Consider the following 16,461-nt stretch of genomic DNA (forward strand, 5'->3'; position numbering starts at 1 on the left):
AATCACATACATTCAGAGGAAATGAGCGAAGGTGGGGAGAGGGACGTAGACGTTGATTTGCACCAGGCTCAGTATTACACGAGCCCTATGAAAGACAGTGCCAACACCACTGGAATAGCGCCGGCACTGGAGGTAAGTATTTTACTGGGGCAAACGCACAGACAACCCCTATAAGACTCTGCTTTATGCCACAAACATCATTTCACAAAAGACTATGCTATGCAGTGAATATGCATGAAAGTGTCCAGAAATGTAAAGTACTGATTTTAACCAATGTACTATATGTACAATGTGCTACTTGTGGAAGATATATATGATTTATTCCTTTATTTAAAATTGGAAATGGCAATATATTACATATGTCCCTACATTACAGATTTTACATGAAGCAATGATTATACTAAGTAAGCTTGATACCGTGCATGAATGAATGCAGCCCCCCTCCTCACCCGCCAAAAAATGTACTTTCAAGTTGAAAGAAGAGTAAATTTTCTACTATTAATTGTATGGTGTGCATTTGGCATGTAGTGTTCATAGTCAGTTGTAAAAGTTTTTTTTTTTTTCTGCTTCCACTCTGATTGTGCATTCTTTTTTCTCAGGAAGGAAACTTGAGCAGCTCAGTAGTGGTGTTTCTACAAGTATTCATAGTGATTGAAGAGGTGGATATGACAACACTCTCGTGTTTCTGAGACGCGCAACGCAGCTTGTGATCCCGAGTCAGCGTTGAACTGAAGAATGTACTGTACCCAAGATTTAGACTTTTACATGAGTATATTATTACTCACTGTAGGACTCTTATTTTTTTTAAGTCAACTGAGAGAGCCTGCACTTTATGGGAAACATATTGAAAAAAAACATGCCCAAACCGGTATTCCAGCAAAGTGGGGCTGGTTGATCCAGGAGCTACCTTCCTTCCTAATTCCTTTTGTGGCTATACTGTATAATCAGTCATTTGCTACTGTTGGAAGTAAGCTGCTCTTCATGTTTTGTGGACACTATTTTCAAAGGTAAGAAGTAACAATGAACTTGTTTTTATGCAATTGAATATTTTATAGTGCCAAGATAAATTTGGGGAAAGCACGTTTTCTACATTGATAATAAACTCTGAGGGACTATGGTTCTATATACAGACTGTGCTCTTATAATGCAGCTGTGGTCCCTGAGATGGGCACTTGGGGAATAACATTTGCACATAGTTTAAGTTTATAAGCATGTATCCTTAGATGTGTTAGTCACATGTTATTATCATTATCGAGCATTAAATAGCACATCTGTAATAGATATAGTTTTGCTTTTTAAATAGAGGCAACAGATGTCAAAATAAACGTAAAAAGCAAAGTTTGCCACAACTACTACTGAAGATTGTAGACAAGTATGAGCCTTTCCTAATACAACAATGAAAAATACTATATATATACTGTGTGTATGTATGTATGTATATATACACTGTATATATAGTATATATTTCCAGAACAAAGACTTGATGATAATGCATAATGTTTATTTATTGGGGTGTCTGTAACAAAAAAAATGCAGCCATGTGGAATTTCTTCATATTTAATGTGATAGGGACAGTATTTCAGTGATCGCATTGTACCAAGCAACAGCCCGCTTGAATTTATTGATTTTTGTTCCTAGTTAAAGGAAGTCAATCACCCCCCAAAATACATTTTAATTGGGCTATACAGTGATGTAGGGAAATTAGCCCCTATGAAACCATACTACAACTGTGCCTGTTACTGGTACAATCACTGAGAAAATAACTTTTAATTTGTATGCAAATGAGGGGGCTATGGCGCACCCATGGCAAGGCCAAAAACTTGATGCACCGTTATGCCCCCTCATTTGCATATTGGACTTCTCTGAAGCCGCTTCGGGGTGTATTAGTGTAGTGAGCAGCATCAGCAGAAAGAAGACGGAAAGGAGAATGCGCCCGGCCACTGTGTGCACGTGTGGCTGGACACAGGCAGTGTGCATTTACACACACTGGCAGCAATCAGACAGTGTTCATTCTGGGAGGCAAGCACTGTCAATCATAAGCAGTGTATGGCCCCGACATGCAAATTAGGAGGTGTAACAGTGCTCCACACTTAGCCAGGCCAAGGGTGTACCAAGGCTCTTATTTTGTATACAAATTTAGCGTTACTTTCTCAGGCTCTATACCAGCAACAGTTACAGAGCTTATATGGGGGTTTTTAGGGGCTAAGTCCCCTGCAACGCTGTATAGCCCTAATAAAAGTGTATTTTGGGGATGATGGACTCTCTTTAAGTTTGTTTAGAAGAGGAATCACTAAGGGCTGATTGAGAGGTCAGTGATTTTTCTCCTACACAAAAACTGAAATCAGTGGATGTTGGGATCTTAATACTGACATAAAAAATGAGATATATGATGTAGACAACATGATGTTATACTAGGAAAGATTTAGAGATAATGAAAACCATGCCAACCATTGATATGTCAATATTTGAATCACTAATTAATTACTCATACCCCAGTCTTGACCCCTAAATCAAAATCCACACCAGAACTAAATTATTACATTCCACACCAGATCCTTAATTTATCAGACCCTGACATATTAAATGATCAGAATCCTTACCAGACCTTAAGGGAACTGTATTTTACATAAATTAATAGTACAGCCAAATATAAGAAACCTTGTAATACAACCTATCAGAGAAAGCTGATTCCTTCCTCACTACCTCCACTCACTTCTGATTCACTCTGAAGAAGCAGCTGAACGTCATCTTTCTCAGACAAGATGGACTTTCAGCTCGCTGTGGTGTCATGTACACAGCCCATTACAGTCTTTAGAGAGGAGCAGGTGAAGGAGGAGTATGGAGCAGAATGAGGAAACAGGCAGAGGCAGTTACAGAAAAATGGTGCTGAACTATCTAATAAGTCTTTTACCTCACTCCAGTCCTGGTTTCATATCTTAACTGATCGCTACTGCTGTGTAATTTACTCCATGTTGCTGATTGTATGTATGTGATTAAAAACGTATGAAGAGCAGGAATCCCTTTGTGTGCACTGGGATGCTTATGGTGGAGATCATAGCAGCTAGTCTTCTTCCCCAACTCCCAGTGGATTGTAACTTAAAAGAATATTCCAATCTCCAAGATCCTATCCCAATATGTAGTAAGTGTAACAATAATAATATCAAATACCTCCAATTAGAAATGTAGCATAGTTCTTCTGATTCGCTATGTAGCTTACCTGACGTAGGGCATTGAAGCAGCTTAGGTATCCATGGTTATGTCCTCTCATATAGTGAGAGTTAGCTAACTAGTTGCTAGTGGTCGCAACCATGGATACCTAAGTTACTGCAATGTCTACACATGAGGAAAGAGATATAGTGAATCAGAAGAACAATATTTCTAATTGGAGGTATTTACTAATATTACTCTTATTTCACCTACTACATATTGAGATAAGATCTTTGAGATGGAAATACCCTTTAAAGACTGAAAATAAAAAAAGGTTATATCTAGCTCACCAGTTAGATGAATACAATTCCCTAGGCAGTGCATGAAATCTGTGTTGGCAACTAAGAAGAACGCATAGTCCGAAACGAGTCAGTTTGTGCACTTCCCAGGGACACTGCACTTTTATTATGTGGATATTTTTTAATAGTTTTTCAATAAACTTATTGTTTTCAACTTAATTTTTTCGGGACCTGTTGCTAGATCTCCCTTTTGAATTCCATTTAAAGACTGAGTCTGCACAGGGGAAAACTGGTGAAAATGCATGATAAAAGTCATGTAATGGGCAGAAATAATGTTATTCCTCAAGTACATGCAGGCAACACCTTATTGTGAAAAATTACCTGAAAGCACATATGCCATTTAAAATATAAGACCCTGGACCAGGGAAACAACTTTTTTTGGACCAAGGGCCTCTTTGTTAGATTGAATCAACCCCAAGGACCGAAAGAAAACTTGGGTGTTACCTCCTGACCTGTGACAGGATTACAGAATTAACCCATGGGATATCCATCTCCTGGGCTTAAAGGTCATTTCAGTCACAGTTCACAACAGGCCGGTTTGGTACAACTGACAGCAACCAGCTTTACTGGTTCCGTACAATAGCAACACAAAGCGCAAACTTTCTTTACTCATAGCAGCTTTCCAGAAACAGAGAAAGAACCCTCAGTAAGTGGATTCTGAGCCCTTTTATTACATACCTGAGCAATGCAGGTGATTAGCCAGTCATCACAGTCCCCTGCTACCATACTTGCTGGCTGGCTTATTTACACCATATACAGTGGGGAAAAAAAGTATTTAGTCAGTCAGCAATAGTGCAAGTTCCACCACTTAAAAAGATGAGAGGCATCTGTAATTTACATCATAGGTAGACCTCAACTATGGGAGACAAACTGAGAAAAAAAAATCCAGAAAATCACATTGTCTGTTTTTTTTTTCATTTTATTTGCATATTATGGTGGAAAATAAGTATTTGGTCAGAAACAAAATTTCATCTCAATACTTTGTGATATATCCTTTGTTGGCAATGACAGAGGTCAAACGTTTTCTGTAAGTCTTCACAAGGTTGCCACACACTGTTGTTGGTATGTTGGACCATTCCTCCATGCAGATCTCCTCTAGAGCAGTGATGTTTTTGGCTTTTCGCTTGGCAACACGGACTTTCAACTCCCTCCAAAGGTTTTCTATAGGGTTGAGATCTGGAGACTGGCTAGGCCACTCCAGGACCTTGAAATGCTTCTTACGAAGCCACTCCTTCGTTGCCCTGGCGGTGTGCTTTGGATCATTGTCATGTTGAAAGACCCAGCCACGTTTCATCTTCAATGCCCTTGCTGATGGAAGGAGGTTTGCACTCAAAATCTCACGATACATGGCCCCATTCATTCTTTCATGTACCCGGATCAACCATCCTGGCCCCTTCGCAGAGAAACAGCCCCAAAGCATGATGTTTCCACCACCATGCTTTACAGTAGGTATGGTGTTTGATGGATGCAACTCAGTATTCTTTTTCCTCCAAACACGACAAGTTGTGTTTCTACCAAACAGTTCCAGTTTGGTTTCATCAGACCATAGGACATTCTCCCAAAACTCCTCTGGATCATCCAAATGCTCTCTAGCAAACTTCAGACGGGCCCGGACATGTACAGGCTTAAGCAGTGGGACACGTCTGGCACTGCAGGATCTGAGTCCATGGTGGCGTAGTGTGTTACTTATGGTAGGCCTTGTTACATTGGTCCCAGCTCTCTGCAGTTCATTCACTAGGTCCCCCCGCGTGGTTCTGGGATTTTTGCTCACCGTTCTTGTGATCATTCTGACCCCACGGGGTGGGATTTTGCGTGGAGCACCAGATCGAGGGAGATTATCAGTGGTCTTGTATGTCTTCCATTTTCTAATTATTGCTCCCACAGTTGATTTCTTCACTCCAAGCTGGTTGGCTATTGCAGATTCAGTCTTCCCAGCCTGGTGCAGGGCTACAATTTTGTTTCTGGTGTCCTTTGACAGCTCTTTGGTCTTCACCATAGTGGAGTTTGGAGTCAGACTGTTTGAGGGTGTGCACAGGTGTCTTTTTATACTGATAACAAGTTTAAACAGGTGCCATTACTACAGGTAATGAGTGGAGGAAAGAGGAGACTCTTAAAGAAGAAGTTACAGGTCTGTGAGAGCCAGAAATCTTGATTGCTTGTTTCTGACCAAATACTTATTTTCCACCATAATATGCAAATAAAATGAAAAAAAAACAGACAATGTGATTTTCTGGATTTTTTTTTCTCAGTTTGTCTCCCATAGTTGAGGTCTACCTATGATGTAAATTACAGACGCCTCTCATCTTTTTAAGTGGTGGAACTTGTACTATTGCTGACTGACTAAATACTTTTTTTCCCCACTGTATATGACAAGAACTTAGGGGAAATATACACCATCTACTACTGTTCCCCTGGTCCTCTTAGATAACCCTACCCCCATTTTGATCTTGGGGACAGAACATTCTTAGCTACTAAACTATAGAACATGGATATGTCATCTAATTTACCATGCTGACATCCGAGTCTATGCTTTACAAAACATTTTACTGTATTATCACGTTTGTATGACCTAGGAGCTCAAAAAACAGATCATAGTGTAAAAATTCTCCTAAACTACTGCTAATAGTTCACATCCAGTACTCTAATAATTAATAAGATTGGTTTTCCTTTCCTGACACTAATCCCTTTATTATTCTCCTTTTTATTTGATGGTTTACTTATCTCACCAGTTTCCACATTATATTGTAAGGGTCTGTGCACACAGTGTGGCTTCTACTGCGGATCCGCAGCGGATTTGCAGCTGCGGATCTGCAGCAGAACTGCAGGTGAAGTACAGTACCATTATAGCCTATGTAAAAAAAAAAAACCGCTGTGCACATGCTGCGGATTTTTCAGCGCAGTTTTTGTGCGGGAAAAAAAAAGCAGCATGTCACTTCTTTTGTGCGGTTTTGCTGCAGTTTTCCACCTGCTCCATTCTATAAATCCGCAGGTGGAAAACCGCACAAAAATGGCAGTAAAACCGCAAAAAAAAGGAAGAAATCCGCAGGAAAAATGCAGGTCATTTGACCTGCGGCTTTAGTAAAATCTGCGCGGAAAAATCCCCGGGAGGATCCGCACCGTGTGCACATAGCTTAAGTCTCATGCCTACAACATTCATCCTCTTCTTATGTATATCCATACCTGTCCTCTTGTTTATTGATAGATTTTGTTTATTCTCCCTTTTCCCATATTGAGATACAGAATTAGTTAGTCCCTTTGATATGCTGCACTCCATGTCTCAAGTACCTTCCTTACTTAAATAAATAATTCCCTAAATAACAAATAAAGAATTTACAAAAAAAAAGAAAACGTTTTCCTATTGTACTGCAGGAAAGCCTTTACCCCTTATATCTGAGCACCTGATAACATACAGTGTGTAAAATAAGTATTTGATACACTGCCAATTTTCAACTTTTCCAATCTACAAAGAATGGAGAGGTCTGTAATTTTTATCATAGGTACATAGGTTCTGTGAAAGACAGAATCTAAAAAAATCCAGAAAACCACATTGTATGATTTTTAAATAATTAAATTGAACTTTATTGCATTAAATAAGTATTTGATCACCTACCAATCAGCAAGAATTCTGGCTCTCACAGACCTGTTTGTTTTTCTTTAAGAATCCCTCCTACTCTGCACTTATTACCTGTATTAGTTGCACCTGTTTGAAGTTGTTACCTGTATTAAATACACCTGTCCACATACTCAACCAAGTGTAGGGAAGGTGACCTGACGGACGGACAGACTTGTCAGAATAGAGAAAGGAAGGTTTGCACAGTTTAGACAGGTGTCAGTTACTACAGTGGGGAAACAGCTGAGAAAGTGTAGTGGACATGCAGTACCTTGGGGTGACCATTAGAGGGCAGGGAGGAGTGTGAACAAAGGACTTGACATTAGCTTAGGGCTTAGGAAACCGTTGATCATGGGGGGGCGGAGTTACAGGGAACCGGGAATGATATAAATTTGCGGAGACTGCGGGAGGAGCCGCGTGATGAGGAGACGGAGGCCACGGCGCCGGGGAAGGTGAGAGTTCCCCTGGCCCTGACAGTGGCTCCACAAGCGGCCCCTACCATTTGGCTGCAGCGTGCGGCATCCTGTGTCCCCGAGAGCCCGGCAAAGGAGGGCCCTACCATTCACGCAGAACTGAGCAGGGCCTCCGCTCCTGGTCCCGAACCACTCAACCTGGTGTGGAGTCTGACCGTAGAAGACATTGTTGCATCCCCTCTGCTGCTAGCGACCGCATCTTCAAAGGCGGCCGCTGCCCCGGCTCCGGATGAAATTGCAGGTGCGGCCTACCCTGCGGCCGCGGCTGCTGTGCCGGCGCTGGAAGCGGCTGCAGCCTGTTTGACAGGCCTGGTGGCCCAATCATCCAGGAACACGGCTGCTCCTCCTCACTACCTGGCCCCAGCGGCTGCTGGGCTGCTAACATAATTGGCCGCCTCGGTCCCACTCTCTTCTTCGGCAGAGACCCGCCCACCGGACTCCCGAGCCTGTAGTGTACCCTCTGTTTGGTTTGCAGAGGTTATAAGGAAGAAGAAGGTCTGGGAGCGGGAGATATGGAACCTGCTCCACGCAGGGGGAGAGGCTGGGATGGCGGCTAAGAGATCTAAGGGACAGCTGGTGTATACCAACATCGCTCAAGGATACGGCTTTATTTGGGATGAGACTGGCCAGAAAGTTTACGTAAATGTGGCTTCCATTCGTAACGGCCGGGCTTTGAAAGAAGGAGACTATGTGTCTTACTACAAAGAGTACTGTCCCCACGGTTATTATGCGGTGGCCATACTGGCGGAGCCAGAAGGATGTGAACCCCCGTAGAGAGGACTTGTGTGGACACCCTCGGTATTCTAGGAGCTCCACGGCTGTGGAGCCCCTCACGACTGACCGCTAGGAGGCAGAGTGAACTGTCAGGAGTTCGTAGCACCGTTGTGCATGTTATAAGGACAGTTGTATGTAGAGGAAATTTTCTTTTGTTGCTTATCTGTTGTTTTATTTTATTTTCTTTCCTTCTCCGTTCTGTGTACCTTTTCTAGGAAAGTATACGTAGATATGTTTACCTAACAGAGCGGGGATACAAAGAAACGAGGGAGTGTCCATGTCCAAGGAAGGGGGGGAAGAAGATATGCAATGTTATATTGTTATATGTTGGTTTTAAAAGCAAAGGAAAATGAAAAAAATATAAAAAAATGGGGTACTTGTGATATTGTAAAGTTGTGTTGGAGTATAATATGCACAAGTAAATGCAACAGGTCCGGGTAAGAGAAGGTCTGAGGGACCAAAGGGAAGTGTGAGATCCGACAGGGGTCTATGTGTGGAGAAGGTCTGGGAGACCGAGACGCCAACCATGACATGTAAATGAAAGAAAGGCAAAAGAGGTGGAAGACGTGAGAAAGACAGCCGTCCTAGGTCAGGTCCCCGACACCACGGACGCCCCAGGAAGAGGAAGGTGGACGCCGGCAATGATCTGGTAGGTGTGAGGCCTCGATCATGGCGTACCGGACAGTGGAAGGTGACAGGAGGGGAAAGTAGGGGAAGGTACACGCCATAGAGAGAAGATGGGTGTACCTAGCCCAATTTGAAAGACGCTGTCATGTGTCATGCGCGCTGGTGAGTAGCAGTAGGCTGCTCAGAGCATGGTGCTCCCAGTATGGTTCGGCCCCCACGGGTAGTGGGTTTGGCCCAACAACTGGTCCGACAACAGAGTGTAGGTGAAGCTTCAGAACGATGAAGGCAGGGATTACGATTGTCGAGGACGACAATAGACAAAGGAAGGGGGAGTGTAGGGAAGGTGACCTGATGGATGGACAGACTTGTCAGAATAGAGAAAGGAAGGTTTGCACAGTTTAGACAGGTGTCAGTTACTCAGTTTAGACAGGTGTCAGTGGGGAAACAGCTGAGAAAGTGTAGTGGACGTGCAGTACCTTGGGTTGACCATTAGAGGGCAGGGAGGAGTGTGAGCAAAGGACTTGACATCAGCTTAGGGCTTAGGAAACCATTGGTCATGGGGGGCGGAGTTACAGGGAACCGGGAATGATATAAATTTGACAGGAGGGTTCCAGAAAGTTCCAGTCCCCAGGGGGAGCTCCAGTGACAGGAGGACCACGACAGTTTGTGCACTGTGAGGAAAACTAAACCAGGGGACTGAGGAGAAAGAAAGTCAGGGGGGTGGTCCTGACACAAAAGTACCGCAGCATAGACGAGGCACCGAGGTAAAGCATACCGTATTGAGAGAGACGACTGATCAGTAAAAATACTGTTGGTTTACGGGCTTAAGGCGGCCACAGTGATGGATCTGACAGGAGCGTCGAAGAGTGAAGAGGGGACGGTGCGTATATGTACGTCCCTGGTGTAAAGTACGGTGTGCGTGAAGCGGCCCAGGAAACGGAGGGCCCACCGACCCTACACAATCACACTCCAACCTCTCCACCTTGGCTAAAGCCAAAGAGTTGTCTAAGGACATCAGGGACAAAATTGTAGACCTGCACAAGGCTGGGATGGGCTACAGAACAGCAGGCAAGCATCTTGGTGAGAAGTCAACTGTTGGCACTATTAGAAAATGAAAGAAACACCAGATGACTGTGAATCTTTCTCGGTCTGGGGCTCCATGCAAGATTTCGCCTCATAGGGTAAGGATGATTCTGAGAAAGGTCAGGAATCAGCCCACAATTAAACATGAGGACGTGATCAATTACCTAAAGAGAGCTGGGACCACAGTCTCAAACATTACAGTTAGTAACACACTACACCGTCATGAATTAAAATCCTGCAGGTCACGCAAGATCCCCCTGCTCACGCCAGCACATATCAGGCCCATTTGAAGTTCACCAATGACCATCTGGGTGATCCAGAGAAGGCATGGGTGAAGGTCATGTGGTCAGTGAGACCAAAATCAAACTTTTTGGTATCAACTCCACTCGCTGTGTTTGGAGGAAGAAGAAAGATGAATTCAATTCCAAGAACACCAACTGTGAAGCATGGTGGGGGAAACATCATACTGTGGTGATGCTTTCTGAAAAGATGCCAGGACAACTACACCGTATTGAAGGGAGGGTAGATGGTGTCATGTATCATGAGATTTTGGCTAACAACCTGCTTCCCTCACTAAGAGAATTGGTTGGATTATGGCTAGGTGACCCAAAACACACAGCCAGGGCAGCTAAGGAGTGGCTCTGTAAGAAGCATTTCAAGTTCCTGGTGTGACCTAGCCAGTCTTCAGACCTGAACCCAATAGAAAATCTATGGAGGGAGATGAAACTCAATGTTGCCCAGAGACAGCTCTGAAACCTGAAAAATCTGGAGAAAATCTGTTTGGAGGAGTGAGCCAAAATCCCCGCTACAGTGTGTGGAAAATTGGCAAGAACTACAGGAAACGTCTGACCTCTGTAATTGCAAACAAAGGTTTCTGTACAAAATATTAAGTTCTATTTTTCTAATGTATCTAATACTTATTTCAAGCAATAAAATGCAAATTAATCATTTTAAAATCATACAACGTGATCTTTTTAAGATACTGTCTCTCATAGTTGAAGTGTACCTACGATAAAAAATTATAGACCTCTCCATTCTTTGTAGGTGTGAAAACTTGAAAAATCATCAGTGTATCAAATATTAATTTTTTCCACTGTGGATCACGCGACCATTCATGATGATATCCATGTGCTCACGGAAGTAGTGTAGCTACTGAATGGGCAGAAGGTGCGGTTGCCCCTGGTCCCGCCCTCAAGGGGGCCCATCCGGATCTACCACAATCCTTAAGGGTCCCGTTTCACATAGCGACGCACCAGCGATCCCGGCAACGATACGACCTGGTAAGGATCGCTGGTGCGTCGCTAATGGTCGCTAGTAATCTGCCAAACAAGCAGATCTCTTCAGCGACGCAGCAGCGATCCGGCGATCCATATAACGACCTCGACGGTCGTTGGTACCTTGTCACACAGCAGCTATTTTGAACGATTCCAGCCTGCGTCCCTGAGTTCTGCGTCACCAACGAGGTCGCTCGTCGGCATCAAACACAGCGATGCATGCTGGCCAGCGGGACGCCAACGATCAAAAAATGGCCTAGGACATTGAAGCATGATCAGTGATATCCAGCGGGGGGGGCTGGTCGCCGCTACGTGTCACATGTAGCGAGATCACAGGCGACATCGCTGTTGCATCACAAAATCGATGACGCTTTAGCGATCTCGCTAGCGATCTCGCTATGTGAGACAGGGGCTTATCTATTCAGCTGTGCCGTAGAGCAAGAAGACACGGTCTCCTTACCCTATTGCTTGCATTTCTGTAGATAGTAGGTCACTTTATACCTGCGGTCTACAGATCGGCAGCGTGATACAGGGACAGAAGCGCCGGCACATCCACTGAATGTCAGACTTTTCATTGTGTGCGCCGCTGCTTTGCAGGAGGACTCATAAGAATCCTGGAATAGGTAAGTATATGATTTTTTTTATTTTAATTAAAACGTGTGTGGAGCATCATAAGTTATGGTTGTCTCTCATACATTGTAGCGATAACTGTGGGGGGCCTTCATACGGTGTGGGGACTACTATGAGGGCCGTTCTACAGTATATGACCTAATGCAGACCATTATACTGTGTGGGTTCTACTGTGGGGGTAATAATACAGTGTGGGGCCCACTGTGGGGACCATTACACAGTGTGACTGCTACAGTAGCCATTATTCTCTGTGGGGGCCACTAGACAGTATGAGGACTACTGTGGGGTCATTATACTGTGTATTGGGGAGCAGTGGGCCCATCATGCTGTATACAGGGAAGCTGTGGGCCCAAGGCCATCATCACCACCAGGCGCACACGGGCAAGTGGAGGTGGGGGGACTATACAGAGGTGTGATCATGAGAAAAATGATGGGGATGGTGGAGAGGACATTGAGGTGTCGTGGAGGGGATCATGGGTGTGGTGGGGCAGAACCACGATAGGACTGATGGAGAGGACACTGAGGTGTGGTGGGGAGAACAATGATGGAGGTGATGGAGAGGACCCTAAGGTGTGGTGGGAGAACAATGATGGGGATGGTGGAGAGTACACTGAGGTGTGGTGGGGTAGAACAATGATGGGGGTGATGGAGAGGACACTGAGGTGTGGTGGGGAGAACAATGATGGGGATGGTGGAGAGGACCCTGAGGTAGGGGAGAACAATGATGGGGATAGTAAAGAGGACACTAAGGGATATGGGGGAGAACAATGATGTGGATGGTGGAGAGGACACTGAGGTGTGGTGGGAAGAACAATAATGGGGATGGTGGAGAGGATACTAAGGTTTGCTGGGTGAGAACAATGAAGGGGATGGTAGAGAGGACAATGAGGTGTGGTAGAAAAGAACAATGATGTGGAAGGTGGAGAAGATAATGAGGTGTGGTGGGTGAGGACAATGATGGGGCTGGTGGAGAGGACACTGAGGTGTGATGGGAAAAGAATCATCAGATGGTGGGGGAGATTAATCATGGTGATGACGGAGAGAACCCTGAGGTATGGTGAGGGAGAACAATGATAGGGGTGGTGGAGAGGACAATTATGGGAATGATGGAGAGTACCCTGAGGTGTGATGGAGAGAACAATGATGAGGTTAGGGAGAGGATACTGAGGGGTGGTGGGGAGAACAATGATGAGGGTGGTGGAGAGTACACTAAGGTGTGGTGGGGAGAACAAAGATGGGGGTGGTACAGAGGAAAATGATGGGCCTGGGGGAGAGAACAATGAAAGGTAAGGGGGAAAGAACAATGAGGGGGTGGGAAATTGGGATAGGAGTAAGAGGGACCAAAAATGGACTTATAAACGGTGAATGGGAGGATTATGTAAGATATGGATGTAAAATGAATCAGGTGGTAGAGGAGGGTGTTAAACCCCTGATAGTGTCACAATGAATTGTAAGATGTGGGTGGATGCTCTCAGGGACTTAAAAGTTTTGGGGGAGTGGGAGAGGACGGCGTAAGGTGCATAGGACATTTTATAACGAATATAAAGGTGGGAGAAGACGGTATCAGTGACTTGTAATGAATTGGGAGGTGACACAGGATGTTAAGTATCTGATAGTGTCCTCTCCCACCCCAAAATGCATTATGACAATATCAAGGACTTATAATGAATGGGGGGGCACATTGGTGCGTGGGTAATAGTATATTAATGGTGAGGTACATATCTGTATTCAGGGATGCAGTGCAAGGGAGACACATGTATGTATAAAATGTATGTGACCTTGTTATTTTCAGGGCTGTGATTGATCATCGTGAGAAGACAAGTCGTGACTGGGAGATGTCAACATGAAGGTCTGACCAGATGGAGAAGAAACAGCAGAATGCAGCTCTAATCAGATGAGACATCAACCGATGTTAAGTGCCTGGATGTAAATATTATTCTGTATCTGCTCTGTGTGACATGGAATAATGTTATCTGTAAAATCCCTTAGGCCACATTCTCACATTTGTGTGAAATGTCCATGTGCTGCCAGAGTTTTTTGCGAGGAGGAAAGGTGGGTGGGTGAAGTTCACCATGTTGAAGACCATGGTTCTAAGCAGGAGTTCAACTGGAGGGTGCCGTATCCGATGGTGATAGCAGCCATGTTCAGAAGAAAAAAAGTAGATTCTATCATCCAATCATCCTTTGTTGAACATGATTTAAAACAATTGCATTCTGATACTGAGTCTCCACAACATCGCAATAATTTTTCTGACTACCAGTTTGGAGCTGTGAGAGAGCTACAGAACCATCCTAATATTACAATCCATCAATCTGACAAAGGTGGCTGCATTGCTTTCCTCGATACTGCATTATATTGCAATATATTTTTTCTCGATTCTAGATGATGCAGCCACTTAGGTGAGGTTGAGATCAGATCCTACTATTTCCTTCAAATTGGAATTGTCTAGATGTTTGAATGAGAGCTTAAGAATGGACATTTTTACCAACAAGATTCATAAATGGCTGTTGCAAGACTTTCCTATTATTCCGAGTTTCCATGGGTTACCCAAATTGCGCAAGGAAATATTTCCACCTCCTCTTCATCCTTTTATTGCAGGAATAGGCTCACTTAATGAGAATCTCAGCGAGTGGCTTGATGGCCACCTCCAGCATCTTATTTCCAGGACCTCAGGTTTTCTCAGAGACACATCTGTGGTGTTGAGGGTTTTAGATAAATTTGCATGAAAGTCTACCTTCAAATTTGCTACTTGTGATGTTCTAAATTTATATTCCTCAATTCCCCATTCTCTAGCGCTGGTGGCAATTAAATATCAACTTGACAAATATAGTGCGTATTACATCACAGTTCAAACAATTCATTTTGTTATCCCTGGAATATCTGTTAAAACATAATTTTTTTATGTTTCATTCACGTTTTTTCTCTAGATCCTTGGTGCCCCGATGGGCTGTAAGTTTTCCCCTTCACTAGCTATTCTGTTCATTTCCTGGTGGTAGGAACCCTTTCCGTATGTCTATAGTTTGGTATGGTAAATATGTGGACGACGTGCTTATGGTATGGCAGGGGGATGTGTCCACATATCTTGCCTTATCTTATATAAATTCAAATAAATGTAATTTACGCTTCACTGCTAGTGATCTGTCTGTTGACATTCCTTATCTTGACAAGGTGGACTGTCCGGTTAGAGAAGGAAATTGGCAAAAACAATGTGCGTTACACAAGGCGTATTGGATTTTGCAGCTAAATACAAAATTTCCTTATGGCATGAATTATAGAAATGATTTATTTTATTTTTATTGATTTTGTTTTGTGTTGCATGTATATTAATGACATAATCATGTGTGGTGATTAGTTCAGCCTATTCCCTTTTTTTTCACAGCACTCTGTTTTTCAATTATGTTAATTGGTTCACCCGCTTCTATTTTGCTTTATATATTCTTTGTTCATTCTACCTCTCATGTCCTATGAGTAAGGGGGTTTGTGCACACCAGAAACGCGTCAGGATTCGGGTCTTTTTAAGTTTTTTAAACTGCTCCAATAAAGAATAGTTTTATTACCTGATTGGATTGTGCCAATGGAATTTCCGTTTTTCTTTCTCCACATTTTTTCTAACATACGGCACACGGACTTGTAGAGTTTAATAGGTCCATTCACACATCCGTGAAAATCACTGCTCTGAGAATGAGATCTGTGAGGGAAAGAGAATGTCCTATTCTGATCTGATTTTGAGGATCAAAATTGAACATGCTCAATGTGTCTGTAAAAGCGTGCCGCACACCAACACTGCACACAAATGCAGAAATTCAGCCTTATTATGTTTAGCAAAGTCCCTTAGTATATAGTGTTCTCACTTATTATGTATAACGCCATCATTAGTTACATAGTTTCCTCTTTTATTATAACATTGTCCATAATTACGTACCATCCTCTCTAGTTATATATGGTGACATCTATTATTTTACAGTTTCCTCTGCTGTTATGTACACTGCTATTCCTTACAGAATCTATTCTTGTTATTTTTCTTAATCACAGCGCCCTTTTTTATTACATAGTCATCTCTTGTTAGATATAAAAAAATATAAAATGACTGCTGATGGATGAGCTGATAGAGCAGTCGGTGACCAGAAGATCAGTCCATCAGCATCCTCCATTAGAAAAGAAGCTTTCCCATGCTCCATCATGCTCAAACAAGGGAAGACGTATGTAAAAAAAAAGAGACAGGGCTCTATTTAATCCCATATGTAAGCGATTGTGCTATATATAACAAGAGAGAGCACTATATAATAAGGGATGGTGATATACATAATAAAGGAGACTACGTAAGATATATGTACACTACCATTCAAAAGTTTGGGGTCACCCAGACAATTTTGTGTTTTCCATAAAAACTCATACTTTTATTAATCAAATGAGTTGCCAAATGAATTTAAAATCTAGTCCAGACATTGACAAGGTTAAAAAAAAAAAGATTTTTATTTGAAATA

The 16,461-nt window shown here is 43.1% G+C and overlaps 1 protein-coding gene across 4 annotated transcripts in view; it reads left to right on the forward strand.

The window, feature by feature from the left end:
- Nucleotides 1-16,461, forward strand: part of SRD5A2 (steroid 5 alpha-reductase 2) — a 125,827-nt gene that overhangs the window by 83,929 nt on the left and 25,437 nt on the right. For 2 of the 4 annotated variants that reach the window (XM_073545115.1, XM_073545116.1), the window contains exon 2: nucleotides 600-1,007. In XM_073545115.1, the coding sequence (XP_073401216.1) occupies nucleotides 736-1,007 (272 nt within the window). In that variant the 5' untranslated portion in view covers nucleotides 600-735. Of the gene's footprint in view, nucleotides 1-599; nucleotides 1,008-13,769; nucleotides 13,904-16,461 lie in introns of those variants that run through there. The other 2 variants (XM_073545118.1, XM_073545117.1) reach the window with 2 other exon arrangements.

Source organism: Dendrobates tinctorius, unplaced genomic scaffold (genome assembly GCF_039654945.1).
Source record: "Dendrobates tinctorius isolate UK_male_01 unplaced genomic scaffold, ASM3965494v1 ptg000140l, whole genome shotgun sequence".
In the NCBI taxonomy this organism is placed as follows: domain Eukaryota; kingdom Metazoa; phylum Chordata; class Amphibia; order Anura; family Dendrobatidae; genus Dendrobates; species Dendrobates tinctorius.